This window comes from Monodon monoceros, unplaced genomic scaffold (assembly GCF_005190385.1).
Source record: "Monodon monoceros isolate NGI ecotype Baffin Bay Population unplaced genomic scaffold, NGI_Narwhal_1 Super_Scaffold_21, whole genome shotgun sequence".
NCBI classification, from domain to species: domain Eukaryota; kingdom Metazoa; phylum Chordata; class Mammalia; order Artiodactyla; family Monodontidae; genus Monodon; species Monodon monoceros.
The window spans coordinates 42,717,654-42,741,193 of NW_021703778.1; the positions used below are offsets into that span (position 1 = coordinate 42,717,654).

Here is a 23,540-nt window from a genome sequence, read left to right on the forward strand (position 1 = left end):
GGTCCAGTGCAGAGCTGAGCTGAGTCTTGAGGGATGCCATGGTTTCAGAATTCTCGGGCTCTGATTCAATTACTGGTTAACCCATTTGTTAATTCAGTCAGCATTTACTGAGATCCCGCCAGGCTCTGGGGACACAGCGGTCACCAAGGCAGCTTAGATTCTGGAGCAAGTATAGTAGCAGGGGAGGCACGCAGTGGGCAAAGTCGAACCAGTGACAAGATGAGTGCTGAACTTGCTGTGTCTGAGCTGACAAGTACACAGTTGGGTAGATGGGTCTGAGGCTCACTAGATCAGAGCCATCACAAGTTATGGCCTGTGTGTACATGGGCTCCACTTGGATAGTTAATGATTTTTAATTTAGAATTAGCAATTCCCAGAGGCATCAGGTCCATTAATGGACCTAAAGGATGTCCAAGCAGGAAAGGAAGGCAGCATGTCTAGAAGAATCCCCAGGAGCCAGGGTACAGTGGAGCGAGCTATTATGCTAATAAATTTTACACATGCCAACACACGGAGAGGGAGCCACGGTGGTTTATATCCTTCACTTTTTCCACGTGAGACAAAATGTTTCTGCCACGTGGACATTTCCACCAAAAGCAGCACGTGATGCTGCCAGGCGCTCCCAAATTCTTCACCTGATTTGCAGCCTCGGAAGCCCCGCTGGTCTGCATACAGCCTGCAACACATTTACGGGTACAGATAAGCTAAGCATCGTTACACATATCGGAGGAATTAACATTGCTCTACATGTTGCAATTTCTCATCCGTTTCATTTGAGCTTGCAAACGGGTTTCTTTTCTAGCCATCAATCTGTGTGCCCTGCCAAGCTCTACAGATAGCACAGGCCCCTGAGATGAACTGCCGTTGGCCCAAGAGCAGCCACTCCACCTTCCTTCCCTCTGGGACCAAGACACACAGCCTCTTCTGCTCCTGGGAGAGCCGTGGGGCTGCTCACCTGGGTTCAAATCCAGCTGAGCCACTTCCCAGTCATACAACCTTGATCGTGTCGTTCAGCTCCTCTTGGTTTTACAGTGTGGTGTCTGGTGTAACTTTACAGCAGCTGCATAAGGTCAATATTAGGACTTATTACCCTTTATAGGTGACGACATAGAGCTCCCATTCGGTGACAGAGGACTTCAGGCCTGTGATCACTTACCAGAGCCCTCTCCCCCCAGAGCAGGCTTTGAAGGTCTATTTCCAACAAAGTCGACCACCAGTTGGGTTTTGCAATTGTTATAAGAAGGTGAGAGATGGAAAGCTCAGAATCTTGTTCCAGAACTGTGTAGAGAAACTGTTACTTGTTGCACAGCCCAGACGTCCCCGTCTTGCGGTGACTGTCACATATCCATTTCACAAAGCAGGCAGCAGGGGAACAAATGCTTGGGCTTGTGAAACTCCAGCATCTCCCCCAGGTGGGAGCCTGCAAATCCAAGACACATTTTTACATCTCAGCTGTGCCACCAAAGAACTTTTCCTTTCCTCCCTGACTCTAAAGCCCCTCCTCCCTCTTCTTGTTCTTCAGAGCATTTTGCTGATTCATCTTTCAGGAACCCCCCACCACCACCACCACCTCCCTCCTCTTGTGTTTACTGCTGTGTCCACGCCTCCCCTTTCCTGCACAGTGAGCCCCTGGGGGCCGGGACTGCACGTAGCGTGGTCTCGTTGAATCCGGATGCTCAGAGTTTGCAGAATGGTTTATAAAAGTCTAGATCTGCTGGGAGGAAAGAATTCAGGGGACGGTTAACACACAAATGGACAGTATTATAATCAGCTAGTGTGTTTATTCTCACATCCACCGTTGTGTGTTTTATTTGGAAATTGGCTCCAGCGTCACTTGCCCTGGAGGGGCCTTGATGGTTAGGACCCGGGCCCTTTCTGCAGCCACGGGTTCCTGCAGCCACGGGTATGTCCAACTTCCCCATCACGTTCTGTACAGTTTTCAGAACACCTCACGCACTCTTCTCTTTGCTGCTGTTTCTGCCTGGAACGTCCTACCTCCCTTGATCCACTTCTGGGCTGGTCTCGGTCCCTACCTTCCCAAGAAGCCCTTCCCTATAGCCCCTCTGTGCTCATGCCCCTGTCTGCTCAGTACTAGATTAGCTGCATTCCTCTGTTGCCCTCAAAGGCCCCGCAAAGCACTTGGGGTAACCCCCACTACACAGTGGCCCATCTGTTTGCCTGCACCTTCCCAAAGCTTGTGGCTTCTCCAAGGACACGAAGCTCTCATTCATCTTTTTTGTTCCCACTGCCTAGCTTAGTGCCTGGCGTGTAGGTAATATGGATTGAGTGAATGAATGGGTAAACAAATGAACACTTTCTTGCCAGTGCGCACACGTACGCACATACACACGTAATAGCAGCTAACGTTTGTTTTTCCTGCACCATCATATTTAATCCCCCCCCCAACCCCATGAGACGTTGGTGCCATTTTACAGACCAGGAAATTGAGGCCTACAGATGGAAAGGAAAGGCATTTGAACCGTGGAGGGCCTCAGTGTCTGTCTTCTTAACCACGACGTTGTGCTGCACCTTCGGGCAATAAACAAACTCTCTTAAAGAAAAAGTGGCGTCAGCAAGGTGCTAAGTGACTTTTCAACAGCGGGTACTAAAACTGCGACTGTGGCTGCAGACGTGTCCTAAAACGATGAGTCTTCTAGGCAAGGGTCCAGCTAAAAAGGGAGGGAAGGACAGCTTCCTGCAAGCATTGGCGTTTCCTGACCCTCTGATGGACTTCCCAGCGGGGATGAGTGTCACTGTACCAGCAGCTTAAAACCTGAAGGGGGAGAGCCCACCTTTGATCACTGAGTGAGCAGAGAAGTCAAAAGCTGAGCGCTCTTGTCTCTGCGCCCTTCATGCTGACTGCCAAGTGGCCTCTTCCTGTCCCAGAAAAGATAGTAGCACCAGGTGACAGCGGGTGATGGCTGAGCTGGCAAGGTGGGGGTGGGCCTTCAGGCTCAGAATCTTAAAAACCGCGCCCAAAATATGGAGTACAGCTGATGACTTCCAAAGCACTTGCACAGACCTCCCACTTGACCCCCACAGTACGGCTGATAACGTGCGTGTCGTTACCAATCTCCATGCCACCCATGGGGACACGGAGCTCTGGGGGATTAAACCGTGCACCCAGGTTCCCGCAGCTGTGAAGGATGCAGCTGGGACCAGACTTGGGTCTGAGACTCCCAAACCCGAACTCTTTCCTCTGTTCCTCTGTTTCCCACAAAGATCCACTCAACTATTAATGAACCAACCGAGAAGGAAAAAGGGATCGGTCTGGGGTGGATGGAACAAAAGCCTTTACTGTGTTGGAGAAACTTCCACTCTTAATGTCCACTTTCTCCCTCTTCAAAAGAGGAAATGCAGAGCCCGACTCTAGAGGACCTTCATTTCTAGGGGAAATGAAATCTGCCTGGGCTGGTACCTTCCCCACGCCTCTCCCCACCCACACCCCTAATGCCATCCATCACCCGGTTCTGCTGACTTTAGCACCTAAATATCTCTCCCTCCCGCTCATGGTCTGTCCTGTACCCCAGTCTGCCCTACCCCTCCAGGCTGTCATCCACACTGGGATGTGTTCAGAATATGTCTGATCCTGATAGATAGAGGCCGAGCCCTTCACGTGGCCACCAGCCCAGTGAGATTCTGCCCCTCCAGCCTCTTCTCACACCTGCCGCCCTGTTCCCACCATACCAGTCTCACCTTGCTGGCCTCTTTTTAGTCCTTCATATTCCCCAGGCTCAATGGACTTGGCATTTGCTGTTCCCACCCCTGGAATTCTGATCCCATCTTCAGACGTCAGCTCACACATCATTTCCCCAAGGACATTTCCCTGACCTCCTGATGGCACCCCCTCCACGGCATGTTGCTCTCTGTGTCATGGTCAGAATGTGACCTCTGTAGGAGTGATCACTCCCTCCATAAGCTCCATGAGGTCAGGGACCACATCCGGCTTTGCGCATGCCCTTGTACATGGCCGGTGCTCAGTACACATCTGATAAATGGGGGGATGCATGGATCGTTGGACAGGCGCTGCCCAGCCCAGCACGGTTTGCTGCTTTCCCTAAAGCCGTCCTCACACACAGCCCCCTCCCAGAGTTCTGACCTGTGTTTGACCCACCCGCAGACACTGGCTTAGCAGGAGCTCCACCTGTGTTGAGTGTCACGGCTGGCTCCCAGGTGACTTACCTGTGTGGGAAGGAAGATCTGCTCCTGGTGCTTCAGCCACCAAATCAGAGGGTCTGCCAGCCCAGTGGCTCAGGCTGACCTGCACTGTGCCTTTGGGTGCGTGTCTTTACTTGCCCATCTTCCTAGCGGGCGTCTTGCTGCTTGGGCAGGGTGCATACTCGCCCCCCACCTCTGTGCCACCCACTGTTCCCGCGGGGGCCCCACGTGCGTCGGCCTGGCCGTGGGACCCAGCTCGTGCCTCCGGCTTCCGCATCTCTGCCAGGCCACCTCCATCGTCTGCCAGCCAGCAGTCGGTTTCTGCTACATCTTTCTTAAGTAAGGGCCTGTTGCCTTTCAGCACAGTGTTATTGTGAGCGGCCTGGTGATCTGAGAGTCCTTGTTCTGCAGGCCAAACGGCTGAGTGTTTTTTATCGTGCGATTCATCTTCAGAACTGTGCTTTCCCCTCGTGTGGGTTTCCTGTTAAAGTCTTCTTTCTTGATTCTGTGGCCAAGGAAACCATCTGCCTTCCCAACCACTTGGAATTCTATGCCAAGCTGTGGTTCAGAGGCTGCCACGTCACAGGTGTCATTTTTACAGGTCCCCAGGGTCCAGACTGGTCAGTGGTTTCATCGTGTTCGTATCAGTGTCGATGGAGGATGCGCTGGGGGTTATATCTGTGCCTCAGTCACGACTCCCCATCTCAAGTTATTTCAGCAAAGCGCCTGAGATGAACATAGGTGAGGGCACCTAGCACGATGCTGCCTGGCACACTGTGGATGCTCCTTGTGGTTTTGGAAGGAAGGGAGGGAGGGAGGAAAAAAGGGAGGGAGGAAGGAAGGGAGGAAGGAAGGAAGGAAGGAGGGAAAAAACTAGAAGACAGCATTTCCCAATGGGAGTTCCTTGGAACGTGAGTCCTCTGAGATGCTCAGAGAAAAACAGATCAACAGAAATAACCAGGAGTAGTGGTTACATGGCCAAATAAGTTGGGAAACCATATGTATACTGTGACGCTCTTGGAGAGTCATAGAATATGTTTGTGTTAAAGGCTCTGAGAAGGCCAGCTCTAAGGAAAGCTGTCTGGCTTTGCTTTAGTTTATATTTCTCAGACTTATGGGATCCCAGGACTCTCTTATTCATGCTCACTCTTCTGGCACTTATGATGTGTTGCTATGATACAGGATAGAAGGTGGTGAGGATTATGGGAGGTTCAAAGGGATATAGTGAGGACCACAGAGGGAGGATTTGAAGACAGGTGCGTGAAAGATGCAGCATTTCAGCCTGATCTTGAAGGACGAGCAGGATTCCCGTGGATGGAGGGGAGGGCAAAGGCTTCCGGGCTGGGATGCCTGAGATGTGCATGGAAGAGAGACATCTGGTTTTGGGAAGAGGTTTTAGGGAAGGTCATGATAGAAGGCAGGCTGGTCTCAGCTTCCACATCCAGCAGAGTTCCTGGTATCCAAAGCTGCGCAGTAAGTCTTTGGTAAAATTATGAATGAATTATTGAGGGCCTTCTCATTGCCCTTCTAATGAGACTGGACTTTATTTTATGAGCCATTGTTTCCCAACTAGGGATTTGAGTCAGCACTGCATGTGGGCTTTCTTGAAACACGCATCCCTACGAATTATGATTCTCTGAGTCTGTGGTGGGCAAGGGGGATGGGGGAGAGGTGACCCAGGCCTCTGGGTGTCTTTAAAGCTCCCCAGAAGATTCTAAGTGAGCTTCCAGGAGAAAACAAATGTCAGAGCTGGTGGGGGTCCCTTGAGGGGTCTCCACCAGGGGCTAATTTCTCTGGCAGTTGCATAGAAGATAAAATGGGGGAGGTGACCCGCTGATGAAATAAGCTTGGGACAGTCTGTGACATGACTCTTGGAGGTTGACGTTAGCATATTGAAGGCTCTGAGAAGACCTGCTGTAAACCCAGCACTTCCGGAAGTAGCATTAGGAAGCCTAGGTTTAGAGATGGGCACGTACGTCAGCTTGGGTGCTTGGCTTCACCGTTTCTTTTCTGGACACTGCTGTTTCCCTTTCCAGACTTCCCAGGGATGAATTTTCCCATCGTTAGCATTTTTGTGAATGTCAGACGCAGTGAGCCCGGCCACCGCTGAGGTGGGGCGCCCTGCTCCCAGAGAAGGTTCTAGGGGCTGGCATGAAGTTATAAAAGTGGCCGCTCGCTTACGAAAGACTCTTGATTTCCTTAGTCATTTTCTGTCTGCGGCCAACATGGGAAGATGCAATATTGGGGTCTGAATAAGAGCCTGCTGCTTCCCAAGCTCCTTCCTCCACCTCTGAAATCATGTGGGGATCATGTTTCTGACTTCACACTGCTGATGCCAGGAAATGACTGGGATGACCCCAGTTTAGAGCAGCAGCTTGCAGATGCTAGACATGCCTCTGTGGACACTTAGTTCTTGCTTTAAACTGGCTAGTGGGCAACCACACTGCTCCTCCTTGGTGTGGCTATAAGGAGGTGGTGACTTTTCAAGAGTCGGTGGAACTGATGGGCTCTGGGTTGTCCTAACCGATCCACACCCATCTGACACTTGTATTTCGCTGTAGATGCTCATTTCCTGTGCTGATGGCTTCTTGTTTGTTCTTTCAAACCATGACCTTCTCCATACAAGGGAGGTGTTACTGTCTGCCTATTACCTTACTGAAGATGGGCAGACAGAAGCCTGGTAGTTACTGCTTTCAAAGTTAGCCGTGAGAGGGTGCTAGAAGCTCCCCTGGATGCCCCGGGCAGAGATTGGGGGATGGGCTCCTCTATAGTGATGAGGCCACAGGGGGCCCAAGGCTGCTGGTCTGGGGCCAAGTTCATGGTAGGCGCTCGCTTCCGGGAGGCACCACGGGCCTCCCCTCCCACTGGGATTTCCCTCACCCCTACCTACTCAAGGGATGGTTTGGGCATCTCCAGAATCAGTGATGGAAATGACCGTATTAGCTAATTATTCCCACTTTCCTCACAGCCCATGAACCTGCAGAACATCTCGAATGGTGTGATCATAAATTGGTCTCTGTTTCTACAGCTAATGTTCCTTAAGAGACTGTGACAGTTACCTTTCAAGGCTACGCGATTCATTCGTTTCTTTACTGGATTCTTTAATCTACCTTGCGTGTATGAAGCATCTGCCCTTCCCAGGCACAACGCCCATGTCTGGGGATGGAGCTGCTCCATCTCTGCTCTACCTGAGAGCACCTGGCTCCTCCTGTGAGACAGACGGGAGGACCCAGACAAGGGCGCCCAGTGGGGTCGGTGGTGCCAGGATGACAGCCTGCCCTGGGCATGTGGGAACCAACTTGGTGGCTGGTGAACATTCACGCTACCCCATGAAACTTCGTTTTTCCCAGGATCTGCTCTACCTTGGCTTCACTCTTGTGCCTCCATGATGGTGTGTTTTTCCACTCCATTATTTCTTCCTTCCTCTTTCGTTTTTTTTTTTGGTCATGACTTGAATACTGTTATTTATCTCACCCAGATCCCCCCCACCTCTGTTCTCTTCTGGTCACGGGTCTCCTATGTTGGGAAGCACTTCATGGTGGCTCACCTTTCAGGAAAGTACTTTCCTGTTGATTCGAGGCCCCACCCAAAAACCTGAAGATTTAGAGATGAGTCCCAGAGTGCAGGCAGAACTGAGTTCAAATCCACCCTCCTTCGCTTCTCTGTTTTGTATTCTGGGATGCGGACTGTTGGGTTTCAGCCTCTCAAGGGAGCCTTGGTTTCCTTGGGTCTAAAATGAGGATGGTAGGACCACCCCCTGTTGTAATAGTTGTGAGAGTTAAAAATGAGAAACCTTGCCACGGTGCCCATCCAACACTGGTTGCGAGGCAGGCTTTGGCGGTCATTGTCATGATTCCTGAGCAGTTGCATAGACTGGCTCCATCTCCCATCTTGGGAGATGTTAACCATGCTGTATTGACAGAAGTGTTATTAAAGAGAAAGAAAGTCAAGGCCAACTTCAGTAGAGAGACTGAAGGCAGAGAGATCTGAGGGTCAAGGGGAGTATAACTGAGCCCCACCTTGAGCACTTCCCAGAGTACCTCCAATTCCCAGGAAGGGCAGTGGACAAGGACTTGTGCCTCCTGACCCCCTGACCTGCTGAACAGCCCCCTGCAGAAGGGGGATCTTCTTGGAAAGCCCTTGGCTCCCAGGAGCTCAGTTCATCTGCTCCAGTCTCTTCCCCACTCTACTCATCACATCTGATCACGTAGGCATTCCTGTAGGAAGCCTGATGTCCTCCTCCCAGCCCAAGCGCTCTCTCCCTAACATAGCCAAGGATTACTTCTGTTATATCGATTACTATTAATCCTATCGGACTCTTTTTTACTGAAGTATAGTTGACTTACAATATCGTGTTAGTTTTAGATGTACGGAAAAGTGATTGTTATGCATATATATATATTTTTTCTAGTCTTTTCCATTATGGTTTATTACAGGATATTGAATACAGTTCCCTGTGCTAGACAGTCAATCTTTGCCGCTAATCCCATCAGACTCTTACCTGTATTCTAGACTAGAAGCCCTGGGCCACATGCTTTACATGCAGTGGGTCCCATTTCATGTTTGTGGCAATCCATGGGATGGAGTCATGTGCTCTGGTCCGTCTTGAAGCCAGAATTCAAATCCCAATGACCTGGCTCCTTAGACCAGGTTCTTAGCCATTATTTTATACAACCTTATTCAGTGAAACCTTTTCTGTGGTACAGGGCTCTTCTGTAGGCTCTCCAATCCTTTCTTTCATTCCTCTGTCCCCCTCCCTTCCTTTCCTACTTCTCTGCCTTCAGACGACATGGACTAAGCCCTTAGTCATGTCAGATCTGTTCATTTTCCCTAACCCCAGTGGGAATGTTTTATTATTCTTCATTCTAAGAATTAAGCCGCAGCTTGGTTACCAGGGGCAGCCTGCATGCTTAGTCCTCAAGCCAACAACAGCACCTCTCAGGACCCAGGGCAGGACAGCACGGTGGTTATGAGCACAGCGTGTGGTAGCAGGTGCTTTGCTTCCTTGACCATGGGGCCACTGTCTGCCTCCGTCTTCTCATCTGTAAATGGAGGATTTTGATCATCCCAGGAACACAGTTTGTTGTGAGGATGATGCGAGTGGATGTGTAAGCAGTTAGAATGGTACCTGGCCCACAGGAAATGCTGTCAGGGTTAATCCTCACGACTTCTCTAAACCTGCCTCTCTCCCTCTTGGAGAACCCACAGTTTTCCAAGAAACTGCATCCTACAGGACTGCCTTCCAAAGACTAGCAGTAGCAAACTTGTTTTCCCTGGAGATCGCTCCCAACTTTGTACCATTCCGCTAGTAGCAGCACCGTGCTCCTGATGAGAGGTGAAAAGGTTTCCCTAGCTGTGAAGCTGCATGGTACAAGCCCGCCTGCCTCCTACCCCAGCTCCCAACTTCTGAGGCTAAATCAGAAGGTGAGAGGCAAATAGCTCTGGGAGACTGTAGGTGTTTGGTAGCCTGGTGTGGCCTTGGTTCACCAATTTCTGTCTGTCTGGGCCGCCTCATTAGCTACTGCCACCTTGGAAAGTTAGCATTTTATGGGCTTAACAATCCATTTGCATGAAAAAGCTTGGAACACTGGGATAGCCAACCCTAGGGTCAAGCTAATTAATACCCCTTTTCAAATTGGGGCTTTGGAGGGTAGATTGAACCTTTGGAAAGGAATCTTCTTTGACAGTACTACGAGTCATTGCAATAAAACCCAGGATGGGAGGAAGAAACTGGGAGGAAAATAGCTGAACACAAGAGGAAGCTGTCATTTCTGGAGGCGAATCGGCTGGGTATAGGCGGAAAAAAAGAATGCTCTTCATGCAGATGAGGCCCACTGAGTCTTCCCTGGGCCTTCAGTCAGATAATTCTCAAACCTAATGATTTTCACATCTAATCCAAGGCAAAATTAGTCATCAGATATTCAAACAAAAGCAGGCAGGCTCCTATCTTGACAAGGAATCCTTCCAACTGAAATGGAATTATCTCTGGAATAATTAAAATGCTTGCTGAAGTATGAAAATGTTCCATTAGCTGGAGTTGCCTTTGTTGAGAAGTGCCCTCGTCATCCCCAAATAAACCACGATGGCCATGATCAAGGACAAGGAGGTACCGAGGCCCAAACAGTTAACGTGATCAAACTCAACTCCTCATTGGCATCATTCCTGAGCCAGAGAACATAGTTCCTAATTGGAGGATGCTGGTGGTGTCAGCTCAGCAGCAGTTTTATTTGCAAGCAAGTGTGGCTGTGGTGCTTTCTCCTACTGAAGTCCCCAGATCTAAAGAGTCTGCACTGTAACAAAGTAAATGAAGCCTACAATAAAAGTATGGTACAGGATGGTTTTCCTAGAATGTCCCCAAGGTGCTGGCTGTTTGTCAACAGTGTTTCCAAAGTTTAGATATCTTAATGCCAAAAGACTACAATGATGGAGCAACAGTGTTATTACCCGCCAAAACATGAATAGCTGGGGGCTTTCAAATTCATTTATTACAAGGAAGTGCTGTGGTTGCCCATGTAAATCCATACCACTCTCTGTGAAGCTTGGTGTTTTGTGACATAATCAGCCAGTCCCTTGTCACAGGTACATTATACCATCACAATGTGCCAAACACTATAGCAAATCAGCCTTCGCTCATTAGCGGTGATTTATGACAATGGAGTCTTAACATCCAAGGGGTTTTTGTTTATGAAGACAGATACTTCATTACCTTCTGTTTATGCCCAATGTATTCATCTTCTATATTTGTCAAACAGGACACATTTTTGAACATTACACAGTCAACATTCCTCTAAATAGTTTTACAATACTTAATAATGTGAATTTAACACAGGAAAATTTTCCAACATTTAAACATAGATTTTATTTATTTATTTATTTATTTTTAAATTTATTACTTATTTTATTTATTTTATTTTTGGCTGCATTGGGTCTTCGTTCCTGTGCGCGGGCTTTCTCTAGCTGTGGCAAGCGGGGGCTACTCCTTGTTGCGGTGTGCAGGCTTCTCATCACGGTGGCTTCTCTTGTTGCAGAGCACGGGCTCTAGGCACGCGGGCTTCAGTAGTTGTGGCACACGGGCTTAGTTGCTCCGCAGCATGTGGGATCTTCCCGGACCAGGGCTCGAACCCATGTCCCCTGCATTGGCAGGCGGATTCTTAACCCCTGCGCCAGCAGGGAAGCCCCTAAGCATAGGTTTTAAGTGTAACCTCTTCTAGACAAATATTTGAGATGACATTTCTAAAAAAGTCAGATTATTATAAATGCTCGAAACCGTGTAAAAAATGAACAGAACACACGCATAAAGGCCAGTCCCTTGCAATAAAGCAGGTATAAATATATAAATACCATGGATTTAAAGTTGTTTTCTCACCATCTTTATTCTTATTCCTACCATTTTTAAAGTTTTTGTTTTATTTTGTGCATGTGTGCACACGCATTTATTTAATCCAAGAGTTACCTTCCTAAGATTTTAGTAGTTTAACGAGAAACCACCGTGGAACAGCTGAGGCCACCAGCTCTGGTTATTGTCTGGTTGTTTCTCGGTTGGGATGCAGAATCAGATTGCTCAGCCCACAGTGATTCTGAGCCTCCAGTCATCTGGCTCAGTCCATTCCCATAGCTAAGTTCCTTTTAGTACGTCAAAGGATCCTTAAGTCCCTGTCTTATATAGAGATTTTCATTTTTGAAACTTGGTATCTTTCCCAGAAATGATAAATTTTATGTTGTGTGTATCTGCCAGTTCCTGACCCATTGTTCTGTTATTTTGATTTATTGAGCTTGTCTGTTAACATTATTAAAAACTTATGTATCTCCTATTATTATTTTATTCTAATTAGTTGGGCCATTTAGAGGTTTCATCTCCTAGGAAATGAGATTGAGCCTGTGTAATTAGCTCTCTTCTTTAGGACAGCTGGCTAATTCATTACCTTGGAATGCAGTGTTAGACATTGCTCACCTGTTTATTTTGTATGACCATGGGCACTGATTGGTTTTTCCTAGACTTGGAATAGTACTTGCTACATCTGGGACTCTGTTTTATCTTTTTCTGTTTACACAGGTGGAAACAAGTACACCACATGCCAAATGTTCCACATTATTATGAGCACAGCAGAACAGAGGTCCGCTAACTTATCACTGGTGCACCACTTTTACACATTTTTGCCTATTTCCTTACCACCTGTACCGTCATTTACATAACGTTCTCTTTAAATAACTTTAAATCTACTTGTTTTGTTTAACCTAGCGTCATCTTAAGCTATGGTAGCCATGAAACCATGCATTTGATGTATCAGTTTTATTTTAGTTAATTTTTTTTTTTTTTTTACTAAGTGCACATCAAAATAATGGCATAAGTATTGAAATGATGGGGTTGTCCTGATACCCCCAGACCCCTTGCCTACTGCCAGGATATGTCATCACTCCATAGCTGAGGAGATCTGGTCAAAGACCACGTACAAAGGATTCTAATGGCTGGAAAGAGCCAAATAATGTGATTACATTCAAAGGATTTTAAGAAACCCAAATCTCTCATTTGTAAAAGCACCAAATTAAAAGGAAACCTGAGTGGTTTATGAAACCACCTACTTTAGGAAAAACAGAGTAAAATAAAATAAGATTGAAGTGCATCACCTCAACAAAGCCTGCTTTGGCTCCAGTGGTAATTAAAGCGGTACACAAGCCACAAAGCACTTTTGCCCACCATCAACTCTCATCTGAGCCCTGAGCATCAGGGCTGGGTGGGCAGCAGCTTCTAGGTTGCCTTGGGTGTTGAGGAAAGACCACCTGAGGAATAAGGAAGAGATGGAGCAAAGATCTGGGTTCAGAGCATTTAATGGAGGGAAGAGCCCTGGTGCAAAGAGCTGGGTGGGGAGGACCAGGTGCAGGTGGGGCTGGAGCAGAGGGAGGATGGAGAGTGATCAGAAGTGCGATCGGATAGCCAAGGGGCAGACTGTGGGCCATCGTACCAAGTGTGGATTTTGGCCATTGTGGAGTTTGAGTAGGAAGCTGATTTGAGCTGATCCCATTGACTACTGCATAGGAGAGGATTATATTGGATCAAGAGTGAAAACCAAGACCCTAGTCTTCCCCAAGTGAAAGCTCATGGAAGCTTGGCCAGGCGAATGTGGTTGTGAGAAGGAAGCGGGGTGGGTGGGTGGAGGCTGGATTATATATGTATTGTGTGTGCGTGTGTATGTGTGTATGCATATACATACACTATCATTTCTTTCTTGAAACTGTTAAGATGAAATATATTTTCTTAAAAGAATAGATACATGTATATGTATACATGAATCACTTTGCTGTACACCTGAAACTAACACAGCGTTGTTGATCAACTATATTCCAATATAAAAAAAAAAAAAAGTTGCTGAAAAAAAAGATTAAATATATTTTCTTAACACACACCATTATAAATATTCATCACAGGTATATTGATAATATATACTTAGATGTATTAATATAATTAATACATTTATAATTATAATACGATTAAGTTATATTTTCCCTTTTGAGAAACAAACCCCAAACTCCTCTTTTTTTTGGATGGAAATAACTTGTGATGGCTTATAAAATAGTGTTTCAAGTGTGCTGTAAAAAAAAAAGAAAAGTCATGGTGTAGTTTCTCCTGCTTTAGTAGTTGTCAGTTTAGTTGACAAGACATCAGCATATATTTTGAAGCCAGAGTTTTCACAATTATGGCTGACTTAACAGGTTATAGGCTTTGGCCTGAGCAACCAGGTGATTCCTGATGCTGTTTACTGAGATGGGTCAAATTGGGGCCTTGGGGGCAGAAGGCCTGGGGGTGCAGTGTGTGACCTTGGTCCTCTGCTTCTCTCCCTGCAGTGATCCCGAAGGTCACAAAGCACCTGCTCTCAAACCCTGTGTTTACCTGCATCATCCTGGCCGCCTGCATGGAGATTGCAGTGGTGGCTGGCTTCGCTGCCTTCTTGGGGAAGTATCTGGAGCAGCAATTTAACCTCACCACCTCTTCTGCCAACCAGCTGCTCGGTGAGTCTGTTTCTCAGCCTCCCAGGAGGGTGGAGAGAGGCCGTCACTGCTTGTAGTACTATAAGAATTGACTGAAACCCACCAAACAGCCCAGACTGAGCTGCCCTTGCAGAAGCATATACATGTGGTCAGCGTGCAGAAGAATTTCAAAGTATTTTCTTGGAGTAAGATTTACTTGCCTGAGACAATTGCTAAAAGTACGTGATAATAAAGAGCTAAAATGTAAAGTGTGCATAGGAAGCATTGTGACAGGCCAGGAAGTCTATAAATCAGTGTGAACTGGAGAATTGGGGGGAAGATGTGAGGAAGGAAGAGGGGAATCAAGATGGATCTTGAAAGTTTAGTAGGCTTTGGTCAAGAACATAAAAAAGCAAGGATATTCTTGGCAGCATAAAACCCACGGTCAGCAAATACAGAGGTTGGAAGCCATATGCTCCCCTCTATCCCTGTGCCCATGGCAGATGTGTAATTAATGGATCATGACACTCCTTCTCCCCAAGCTCAAGCGTGATCTTACCAGTCTTCTCAGCAGTAGACTACAGGAATCTGCTTCCAGTCCTTTGGAGCTGACATGCTAAAGAAAACCTGTTTGCCCTCATGAGAAGGAGCATTTCTTATACGCAGTAGGGAAAGTGGTCTCATGGCGGAGGAAGGAGAATGAAGGGTCAAGAATGACTTCCAGGTTTCTGGCTCAGACAAAGGGTGGTACCATTTGTGAAACCTGGAAGTAGCAGAAAAGAATCAGATCTGTAGGGAAGGTTGTGAGTTCAGAGTTGAAGTTGCTGAGTGTGAGATGGCCGTGGTATATCTACATGATGTCCTGTGCATGGTTGAGGGCTGAAGAAGAAGATGTGGGTTGCATCCGTTTGTGCATGGTAGTTGAGGACACAGGAGTGGAATTTGCAGAAGGAAAATGTGTAGAATTAGAATAGAGGGGGTGAAACACTGCTCATAGGAAATACAGGAGGCCATAGAGAAGTTCAAGAAGCAACTCCTGAGAGAAATCCATGGATCACGGGAGTCAAGGAAGAGATGGTACCAAGAAGGAAGCTGTCAGCAGCATGAGTGCCCACGCGTGATGCGGCCTCACATGTCTCTGGTCCCTTCAACAGCCAGGACGTCTTTCAGCCTGTGTCAGGGCTGTGTCCATGAAACAGCAGCAGGGGAGCAGCCCACAAGAGGGAAGGAACAGCCAGTGACTGCAGGACACTTTCCAGAGCTTAGTGGTGGAGGGACGGAGAGAAGACATGGTGGGCAGTGTGTATTGCAGTCAAGGGATTGGAGTAGTGACGGTGCTGTTGCTAAGAGACAGTTGCTATTGTGACAGGAAGGACTTGAGCAGGTGTCTAAGCAGAGGGGAAAGAACCAGCAGAGGCGATGTGCAGAAAAGAGAGGGAGTATAGTGGACAGCCTTTGACAGAAGAGCTCATCTGTTCTGAAAGTGCAGAGAAGGAGAGAGACACAAGGATGGCCCCTGAGAATGTGACAAGTCCGGCCTGGCAGTCGAGAGGGCTCCAGCCCCGTAGAATTCTCTTCTCTGTTAAGTAGAAGTAGATCATGTCCTGAGAGAAATGGGCGAGGTGATATTTTCTGATCTTCTCCTTAGCATTTCCTTCACAAAATGGCCAATAAACCCATGTAAAGGTGCTGACCCATCATGAGTCATCCGGAAAACACATACGAACACCACGATGAAATACTAGTCCATGTCTGCCAGACTGATAGTACCAAGTGTTGGCGAGGATGTGGAGCCACTGGAACTCTCATACACTGCTGGTGGGAGTGCACAATGGTGCAGGCGCTTTGGAAAACTGTTTGGCAGTACCCATGAAAGCTAAAAGCTATGCTTACGCTGGGATCCAAGCATTCCACTTCTGGGCATAAATCCAACAGAAGTGAGTGTTTAGGTCCACTCATTTATATATGCGTAGGTACAGTATCCAAAACAGCTTTATACATAACAGCCCCAAACTGGAAACAACCCCAATATCTATCGATACTAGAATGGGTAAATAAATTATAGAATATTCATACAGTGAACTGTCATACAGCATGAGAAAGCAAGAGCTTGTATACATGCCTCAGTGTGGATGGATCTGACAGAGTTGAAAGACGTCAGACACAAAAGAGTACATATTTATGAGTTAAAAAGAAGAAAAGTTAATTACAGTGATAGAGGCCAGAATGATAGTTACCCTTGAGGGTGGAGGGAATGGAGGCACCAGGGAGCCCCTGGGGCTGCTGGAAATGTTTTAATACAGGGGTGTATAAAGGGGCAAAAATTCATCTGTGTTCCCTTAAGCTTATGCACGTCACAGGACGTAAGGTATCAAGTTAAAAACAATTAAAACCCTACCAGCAATGATGTGGCCAGATCCCAGCACCTCTCCCTGGGAGCTGCGAGGGCAGCACAAGCCTTGTGTTTTTCTTTTTTACTAATAACTCTCTACCGTCCACTATTTTATAAGTATTTCTTCCAAGAGGTATTAGCAAGATGCAGTCAGCCCTTTAGTACCTGTCTGACAGAGATAGGGTAAAATGTGTCTCTCTATAATTAAAGTTATAACTTCTTCATTATACCTACAATCTCTCAGGTTTTGCCCTCCAGCACCCAAAGAGTTTATCTCTCACTTCCTGATTTCTTTGCAGCAGCTCCTTACATTTTGATTACATTTGCTTCAAAGTTGGGGCTCTGTTCTATTTCAGGACAGATTTCCAAAGTTTTCTATCAACAAACAAATCAGTAGTCTTCAGGGCAGAAGGTCAAAAACAATCTCACCTTCCTGCACCTGTTTCTGTCCCAGGGACTCTGTCTGTTAGAGCACTTGCACAGGGAGACCCTCTCCCGCCATGTGGAGAAGCAGCCTGGTGGCCCATCTGTCGGTCCGTCCATCCGGCTGGCAGCCCAGGCAGGCAGGACACGTGCCCTCTCCCTGTGCCCTACCCATAGCATCAGTCTGTTAGCATGGACTCTGGAAGGCTGGCTGCAGGAGGGGGTGGCAGGGGGCCTTTAGGGGACAGAGAGAGGCAGCAGAAGCGTAAAGCAGGGCTCGTGTCCAAAAATGCTTCATCAGTAGCCCCCGCAAACCTAGGGGATGGACCCCTGCAGTCATCCTGGGCCATCAGCGCTGGCTCTGGGCCACCCACGAAGTCATCAGCAGATGGGGCAGAGTTCAGAAAAGAGCAACACAGATGATTAAGGGCTGATGGCATCGATTTATGCGTGAAGATAAAAAGGACTCAATCTGCATAGGTGAAGCTAATGAGGATGGAGTTGGGAGGAAGTTCTGATAACTGCCCGCAAGCTAAGGCTGCACACACGTCAGGGAGGGAGACGGAAGGCTGATGATGGCTTGGAGAAAAGGTGCTGAAAGCCTGTTATTGCCATAGTTACCATCATCACCGGGGGCCGCTCCCTGCTGCCTCTGATGGAAGATGGAACAAAATGCAACCTGCTCTCTGGGCGTGGGCTCTGGCCATCGGTATTCACTCGCACAGATCCCATCTGCTCGCTGTTCCGTTCATCTTGAAAATAATCCCCAGGCGCCCACTCTGTGCTGGGCACCGTGCTAGGCACAGGGAGCCGGGACTGAACAGGATGGAACGGTTCTTGTCCTCAGGGAAGCTGCACTTCAGGAGGGGGAGAGAGAACAAGAAACGAGAAAACCAGAAATACCTGAGGCAGCTTCAGATACTGGGGAGAGCCATGCCAACAATAGAACAGGGCAAGAAACAGTAGGAAATCCCAAATGGGCTGCGGGACCACTCTAGATGGGGTGGTCTGGGAAGGCCCTCCATAGGGCCCAGCCAAGTAAAGATAGAGGCTAAGAATGTCCTAGAACAGGAAACAGCAAGTGCAGAGACTGGGGGCTTGAACGGATTTGGCCTATTCCAGGGAGAGAGGGGAGGAGGATTGGGCATAGTTTGGGGAGCGGAGTGGCATGGGGTTTAGACAGGCAAGTAGGGGCGAGGTCCTGAGGATCATCTATACCAGGACGAGAGAGAACCAAGCACAGCTCGTCCAAGAGCATCAAATAATACAGAGATACTATGTTTTTCAAGAAGTGTAACTTGTGCTATTTCCTTTGCAGAGCTCAGCCTCCCTGATTGTTTTTCTCACCAGAATATTAAAATTAATTTGCATTCCTTTAGCACATACCAGCTGATTGATGTAGTCAGTTGACCTAGAGGTCTGTTGATTGGCAAGGAAGAGGCAGCCTAAACTGGAAAATTAGCCATGCCCAATCTACACGGTAGATAAATGACACACAGTAATTTAAAGCTGAGTTTAGATGAAGTGAATCAGAACAGAACAAAACCAAACAGGAGATTGGAACCCTAGGATCCTTTGGTCCTCCTAAGATGCCCTGAGTCTCTGAGAATCAGAAATAACAGGTTTATGGTCCTGCTGCCTTGCAGATAGCTCTGTTTATAAGAAAGGGGAAAAAAATATATGCCAATTACTCACCAGGAGCTACGAAACATATTAATTTGATTGATGCTGCTTCCTGAGAGGTCACGGGGCTGGTTAAAACACTGTCTCCACAGGCTGGTGAGTTCTGGGACCTTTGTTTAAACAGCCTCCAGACCCTTCCTTGCCTGAAGAGTGGGAGAAAATCCCCAATTTGATCCCCTTTCTCACACCACCTGGAAAACGCACAGAGGGCACATCACTGCTCCCTGATACTTTTGTCAAATGCGCGTGCGTGTTCCCAGCTGGTCTGACTTGTCTCTCGGTTGTTCCCACACCAGCTGGGTGTGTTTCCCACGAGGGTTCCCCACTTAGCATGCCAGGTGTATGACTTAGACTCGTAATCATTGAGTTTTTATGTGTCTGTCTTCCCCAATTTTCGTGAGCTCCTTGAGGGTAGAAATGAGGCCATTAACAGACACTTTGGGGCACAGTGGAGCAAGTGGCACCACAGTGGTGTCACAGGGAATCCTGTCCATGCAGGGCTCAGCCTCGGGCCTGGCACCCAGTGTCTGCATTGATTGGCCCCTCTTCCCTGGCTAATGGTCCCTGCCCCTCTGCTCTCCTCCAGGGATGACTGCGATCCCATGTGCCTGTCTGGGCATCTTCCTGGGCGGTCTCCTGGTGAAGAAACTCAGCCTGTCTGCCCTCGGGGCCATTCGGATGGCCATGCTCGTCAACCTGGTGTCCACCGCTTGTTACGTCTCCTTCCTCTTCCTGGGCTGTGACACGGGCCCTGTGGCTGGGGTTACTGTTCCCTATGGAAACACGTAAGTCCCAGAAAGGTCTCGCCACCCCTGCCTGCCCAGGATGCCAGGACCCTCTCTCCTGGGTAGGTTAATGGAGCCAGTTTTGTCCCTAGTGACCATGAGCTGCAAAGTCGATGGTGCCTCTGCATCTTCCTCCCAGGGTTGAAGAATCTATGTGAACCTTCTGGGCAGAGAGGGCTGACTTCCACTTAAAGGCTCTCTCCCAGGGCGGCCAAGGGAGCACTGGGGAGACAGTCAGACATTCACTCCCCAGAGGACTCAAATGCCAATTTTTGTCATTTGATTTTAGGAATGACGTGAAGATAGAAAATTAAAAATAAGTTTTATTTTCAAATTCAGCTTAAAATAAGAGACTTCAACAATTCCTTTTTTTTTTTTTTTTTGGCCGCATGCATGGCATGAGGGATCTTAGTTCCCTGACCAGGGATCAAACCTACACCCCCTGCAATGGAAGCACGGAGTCTTAACCACTGAATCACCAGGGAAGTCCCAACAATTCCTTAAACCATCAGAAGCTATCATTAGACTCACATAGTAATTACAGGGTATGAGCCATAGTAGGTATTGATAAGTGTGGGAGGGAGAGATGGAGGGGAAAAAAGGAGAGAAGAATGGAAAGAAGTTAGCTCTTATAGGACAACTTACTTCCTAGTTATTATCCCAAGACTTTGAACTAAAGTCCAATCAGACTTGCCCTTAGAGGGAATTACAGAGAGTCCTTACATTTCCAGTGCCAATAGCAGTCCCCTTTTCTACGTGAGACTCTGCAGCTGCCTTGGGAATCCAGTTTGGAGCATCAGGGCTGCAGCATGGTTGGCCTGCAGGGTACCAGTTCCTCTCCACACCAGTCTCCTCCTCTGAGCAGGCCACCAGGCCTTCTCCTAAAGTTAAGTCAGGAGAAGTAGGGCCGGGCTTATCTGCCACCCTGCGAGGTCAAACAGGCAGAATGGGAGCACACGGGCAGAGGCAGCTTCTGTATATCCATGCACAGCCCAAGCACTGATGGCCCTCCTTCCCTGAACCATGACCACATTGGCGACCGTGACCACAGAGGGCAGAGGGCTGTCACTGGGGGGATCCAACAGAAGTTGACCTTTCTCTGATGGGTTCCACGTTTCCTGTCTTTTCCAGCTCATCACCTGGCTCGGCCCTGGACCCCTACTCGTCCTGCAATAAAAACTGTGAATGCCAAACGGATTCCTTCACTCCAGTGTGTGGAGCAGATGGCATCACCTACCTGTCTGCCTGCTTTGCTGGCTGCAACAGCACGGTATTGGTGATTTTCTGATGGGGTGGGGTGGGGCAGGGGACTCAGACAGCTAAAGTAGCTTAAAACCCAAGGGCAAGGGCAAGAGTGGGCAACCACACGTGTCCTCAACTTTGTGTTCCTGCACTGTGAATTTATCTCAGCCTCTGCCCTGCTCTAGTGGAGGATTCTCCATCGGCAGGATGGGAGGCCTGCCAGGCCATCCAGCTGCTTCTTGCTAAATCAAATAGGTTTCCAAAAAGTGTCTTTGAGCAACTGAAAGTAAAAATTCAAAGGTAGCTCTGTGGAGCCAGAGGAAAAGATTGTGGTTCAAAGAACTCACAAAAGGTATCAATGGAATGGGATGACTCTCCAGGTAATGAGCTCCCCATCAACAGAAGTATGTAAAGAAAGGCTAGAAAGCCACTTATCAGGGAAGGCCTCTTCCAAACCTGAGGTTATGTGGCACTAATCCAACCTGTTCTCTGCTCAGTTTCCTTTGCCCTTTTCCTCTTAGCTAGATGCCTCCCACCTTTTTCCATCCTCCCACTATCATTTTTTCTTGGCTCTTTCCTTCTCAGCATGAATTATACAATTTGCTGTCAGCCTGCAGCTTTCCACATTCTCTGCATGAAAACTTGAGGCTAAGGGACTGCTCACCCAGTCCTGCTGATCCCACCTTGCAGGCGTCTCTTGCACCTGCCCTTCTGCATCCACACCACCACTGCCCTGGTGCAGGTCTTCCTCATCTCTTGCTTGGACCAGCATAGTAGTCGCCTCCCTGGCCTCACAACTCAGGATCACCCCCTGCTGGTCTGTCTTCTACACTGAAGCCAGAATGATTTCTGTAATACTGTATAGGATCCTTTCTAATGCTACTGTCAGCTAGAAGATAAGATCTAGGCACTGAATTGGGTTTGTGTGTGTCTTCAGCATGTGTCTTTCCTCCGCCATGCTCTTCAGCTGTGCTTCCTTTCAGTTGGTGGTATTCAGCTTTCCCCCACACAATCATGTGTCTTTTCCTGCTTCTCCCTCCAATTGGACAACTCCTACTCACCTGTCAATACCCTACTCAAATGCCCCCTGCTCCGTGATACCACCCCTGCCCTCCTTTATCTTTGGGGTTCTTGACCCTGCAATCTTAGTACCTGTCTCTCCTGGAGGCATTTCTCTTGTTTCACTGCAGTGATCTGTTTTTCATTTGCCCTGACCTGTGAGTTTCCTAAGTGAGAGCTGGCATCCACAAGTGCTCCAGAAATGTCCAGAAGTGTATAGATGGAAAGAAAGATAAGAAGGCTGAGTGGCTGCTTTCAAGGAACTTAGAGTTGAAATCATTTGTTTCCTCTCCTTTCCACATCCCGTATCTTTTGGGAGTAGTGATTTCTCCGAAGGAAGAAAAATTGATCATTTATTTTCATTTCCAAAGGTCTCATTTTTCCTTGCATTTAACATTTAGGTTCTTGGCCGGTTACTACCATTTTTCTAAAGAGAAAGTAAATCACCTTGGGGGGAGGGGAACTGATTTTTTAAATTAGATGATAAAGCAGTTTCTTCAAGTGAGAGGAAATGAATTTTTAAAAAGAGATGGGACCTTGAGAATGGTTAAAATAAAAATCCGAGCTATTCTTTTTCATGACAGCAATTTCATTAACATTTTAATGTCCAAAAAGTTATATTATAAATCAGTTTTGGTTACTGTGCTGTTATAAGAATGACATTGACTCAGTATAGGCTAGTGTCCTGAGACCAAAGCAGTCTATTCCAGAGCATTTTCTGACCAAAAAATAGTCTAGAAAAATCCATGTCTCCTGATCTTGCATGGACTAGAGTCTCATTGAATAAGAGCCTAATCAGGCCCGGGTTTGCTTCTAGCTGCTGAAACAGCAAGCTGTGGAATGCAATTAGCATCAGAGGGCAAGCTTCTCCGCTTCCCTCTGGACATATGGTTTATTCCCCAGACACCTGCCTTTTCTTCACAGTACCGGAGGCCTCATGTTGTCTGCTGGGGTGCAGGCAAAGCAGAGGAGGTGATATCCCCCCACAATTACAATCTCTTTCTCAAGAGATTGAGAAAACCCCAGGGCTGGGGTGGGAATAACGCTCCACCCCGTGGAGGCAGATCTCTGGAGGCCCTGCCTTCCAATGGGTGGATGAGGGCTTTGGGGCCACAGAGCCACGTGTATCCTGGAAAGGGGCCTTTGTGATGGTCGAGCCCTAAAAACAACCACAACCATAAAACTTGCAACAGCAGCAAGTTTTTCCGAGAGCCGGTGCGGGCCGGGTGATGGGGCCTTCCACGTGTTCCTCATGGCCCGTGGCAGCTTGGCCCAGAGTCAGAGGAATATCAGTATTTTGAGAAAATGCCAAAACAGTGGATTAGATTCCTGGTATGTTTACTCCCTCCTCCTCTACCTCTTCCTTTCTTGTCTCCAAGCTCCCCCAAAAAACTCTTCCACAGACTACGGTCTTCTTCATCTCTCTTCCCTCTTTCCCTTTTTTGTATTTATTCCTTCTGCATCCACTGGAGTCCTTTCCCAGTGTCAATGCAACCATTCTTTCACCTATACCCCCAGCCCCGCATATATTGGGTTGGCCGAAAAGTTCATCCGGTTCGTGACTACATTAGAGTTTTTGGTGAAAATGAAAAATGTCTTTACTTAAAACCGAATGAACTTTTTGGCCAGCCCAGTATCTCACTCACCCTCGTAACAACCTTGGCGAGGAGGTGTTCTACTTATTCCCCGATTACAGATTAGTCCCTTGCCCAAGGTCACACAGAACATGGTGGCGCTGGCGCGGGAACGCAGGGTCTGTCTGATGCCAATCCCAGTGTCTTCCTCTGACCCTGTGACTTCCCTCTTTAGGATCCCTCCATTTTTTCCACCAGAAA

The 23,540-nt window shown here is 47.8% G+C and overlaps 1 protein-coding gene across 3 annotated transcripts in view; it reads left to right on the plus strand.

Annotated features, from left to right (window-relative positions):
- The window catches only part of SLCO3A1 (solute carrier organic anion transporter family member 3A1), a 316,836-nt gene that overhangs the window by 257,972 nt on the left and 35,324 nt on the right, over nt 1–23,540 (plus strand). For all 3 annotated transcript variants that reach the window (XM_029237384.1, XM_029237383.1, XM_029237386.1), the window contains 3 exons: nt 13,999–14,163; nt 19,206–19,404; nt 20,536–20,674. In XM_029237384.1, the coding sequence (XP_029093217.1) occupies nt 13,999–14,163; nt 19,206–19,404; nt 20,536–20,674 (503 nt within the window). The remainder of the gene's footprint in view (nt 1–13,998; nt 14,164–19,205; nt 19,405–20,535; nt 20,675–23,540) is intronic.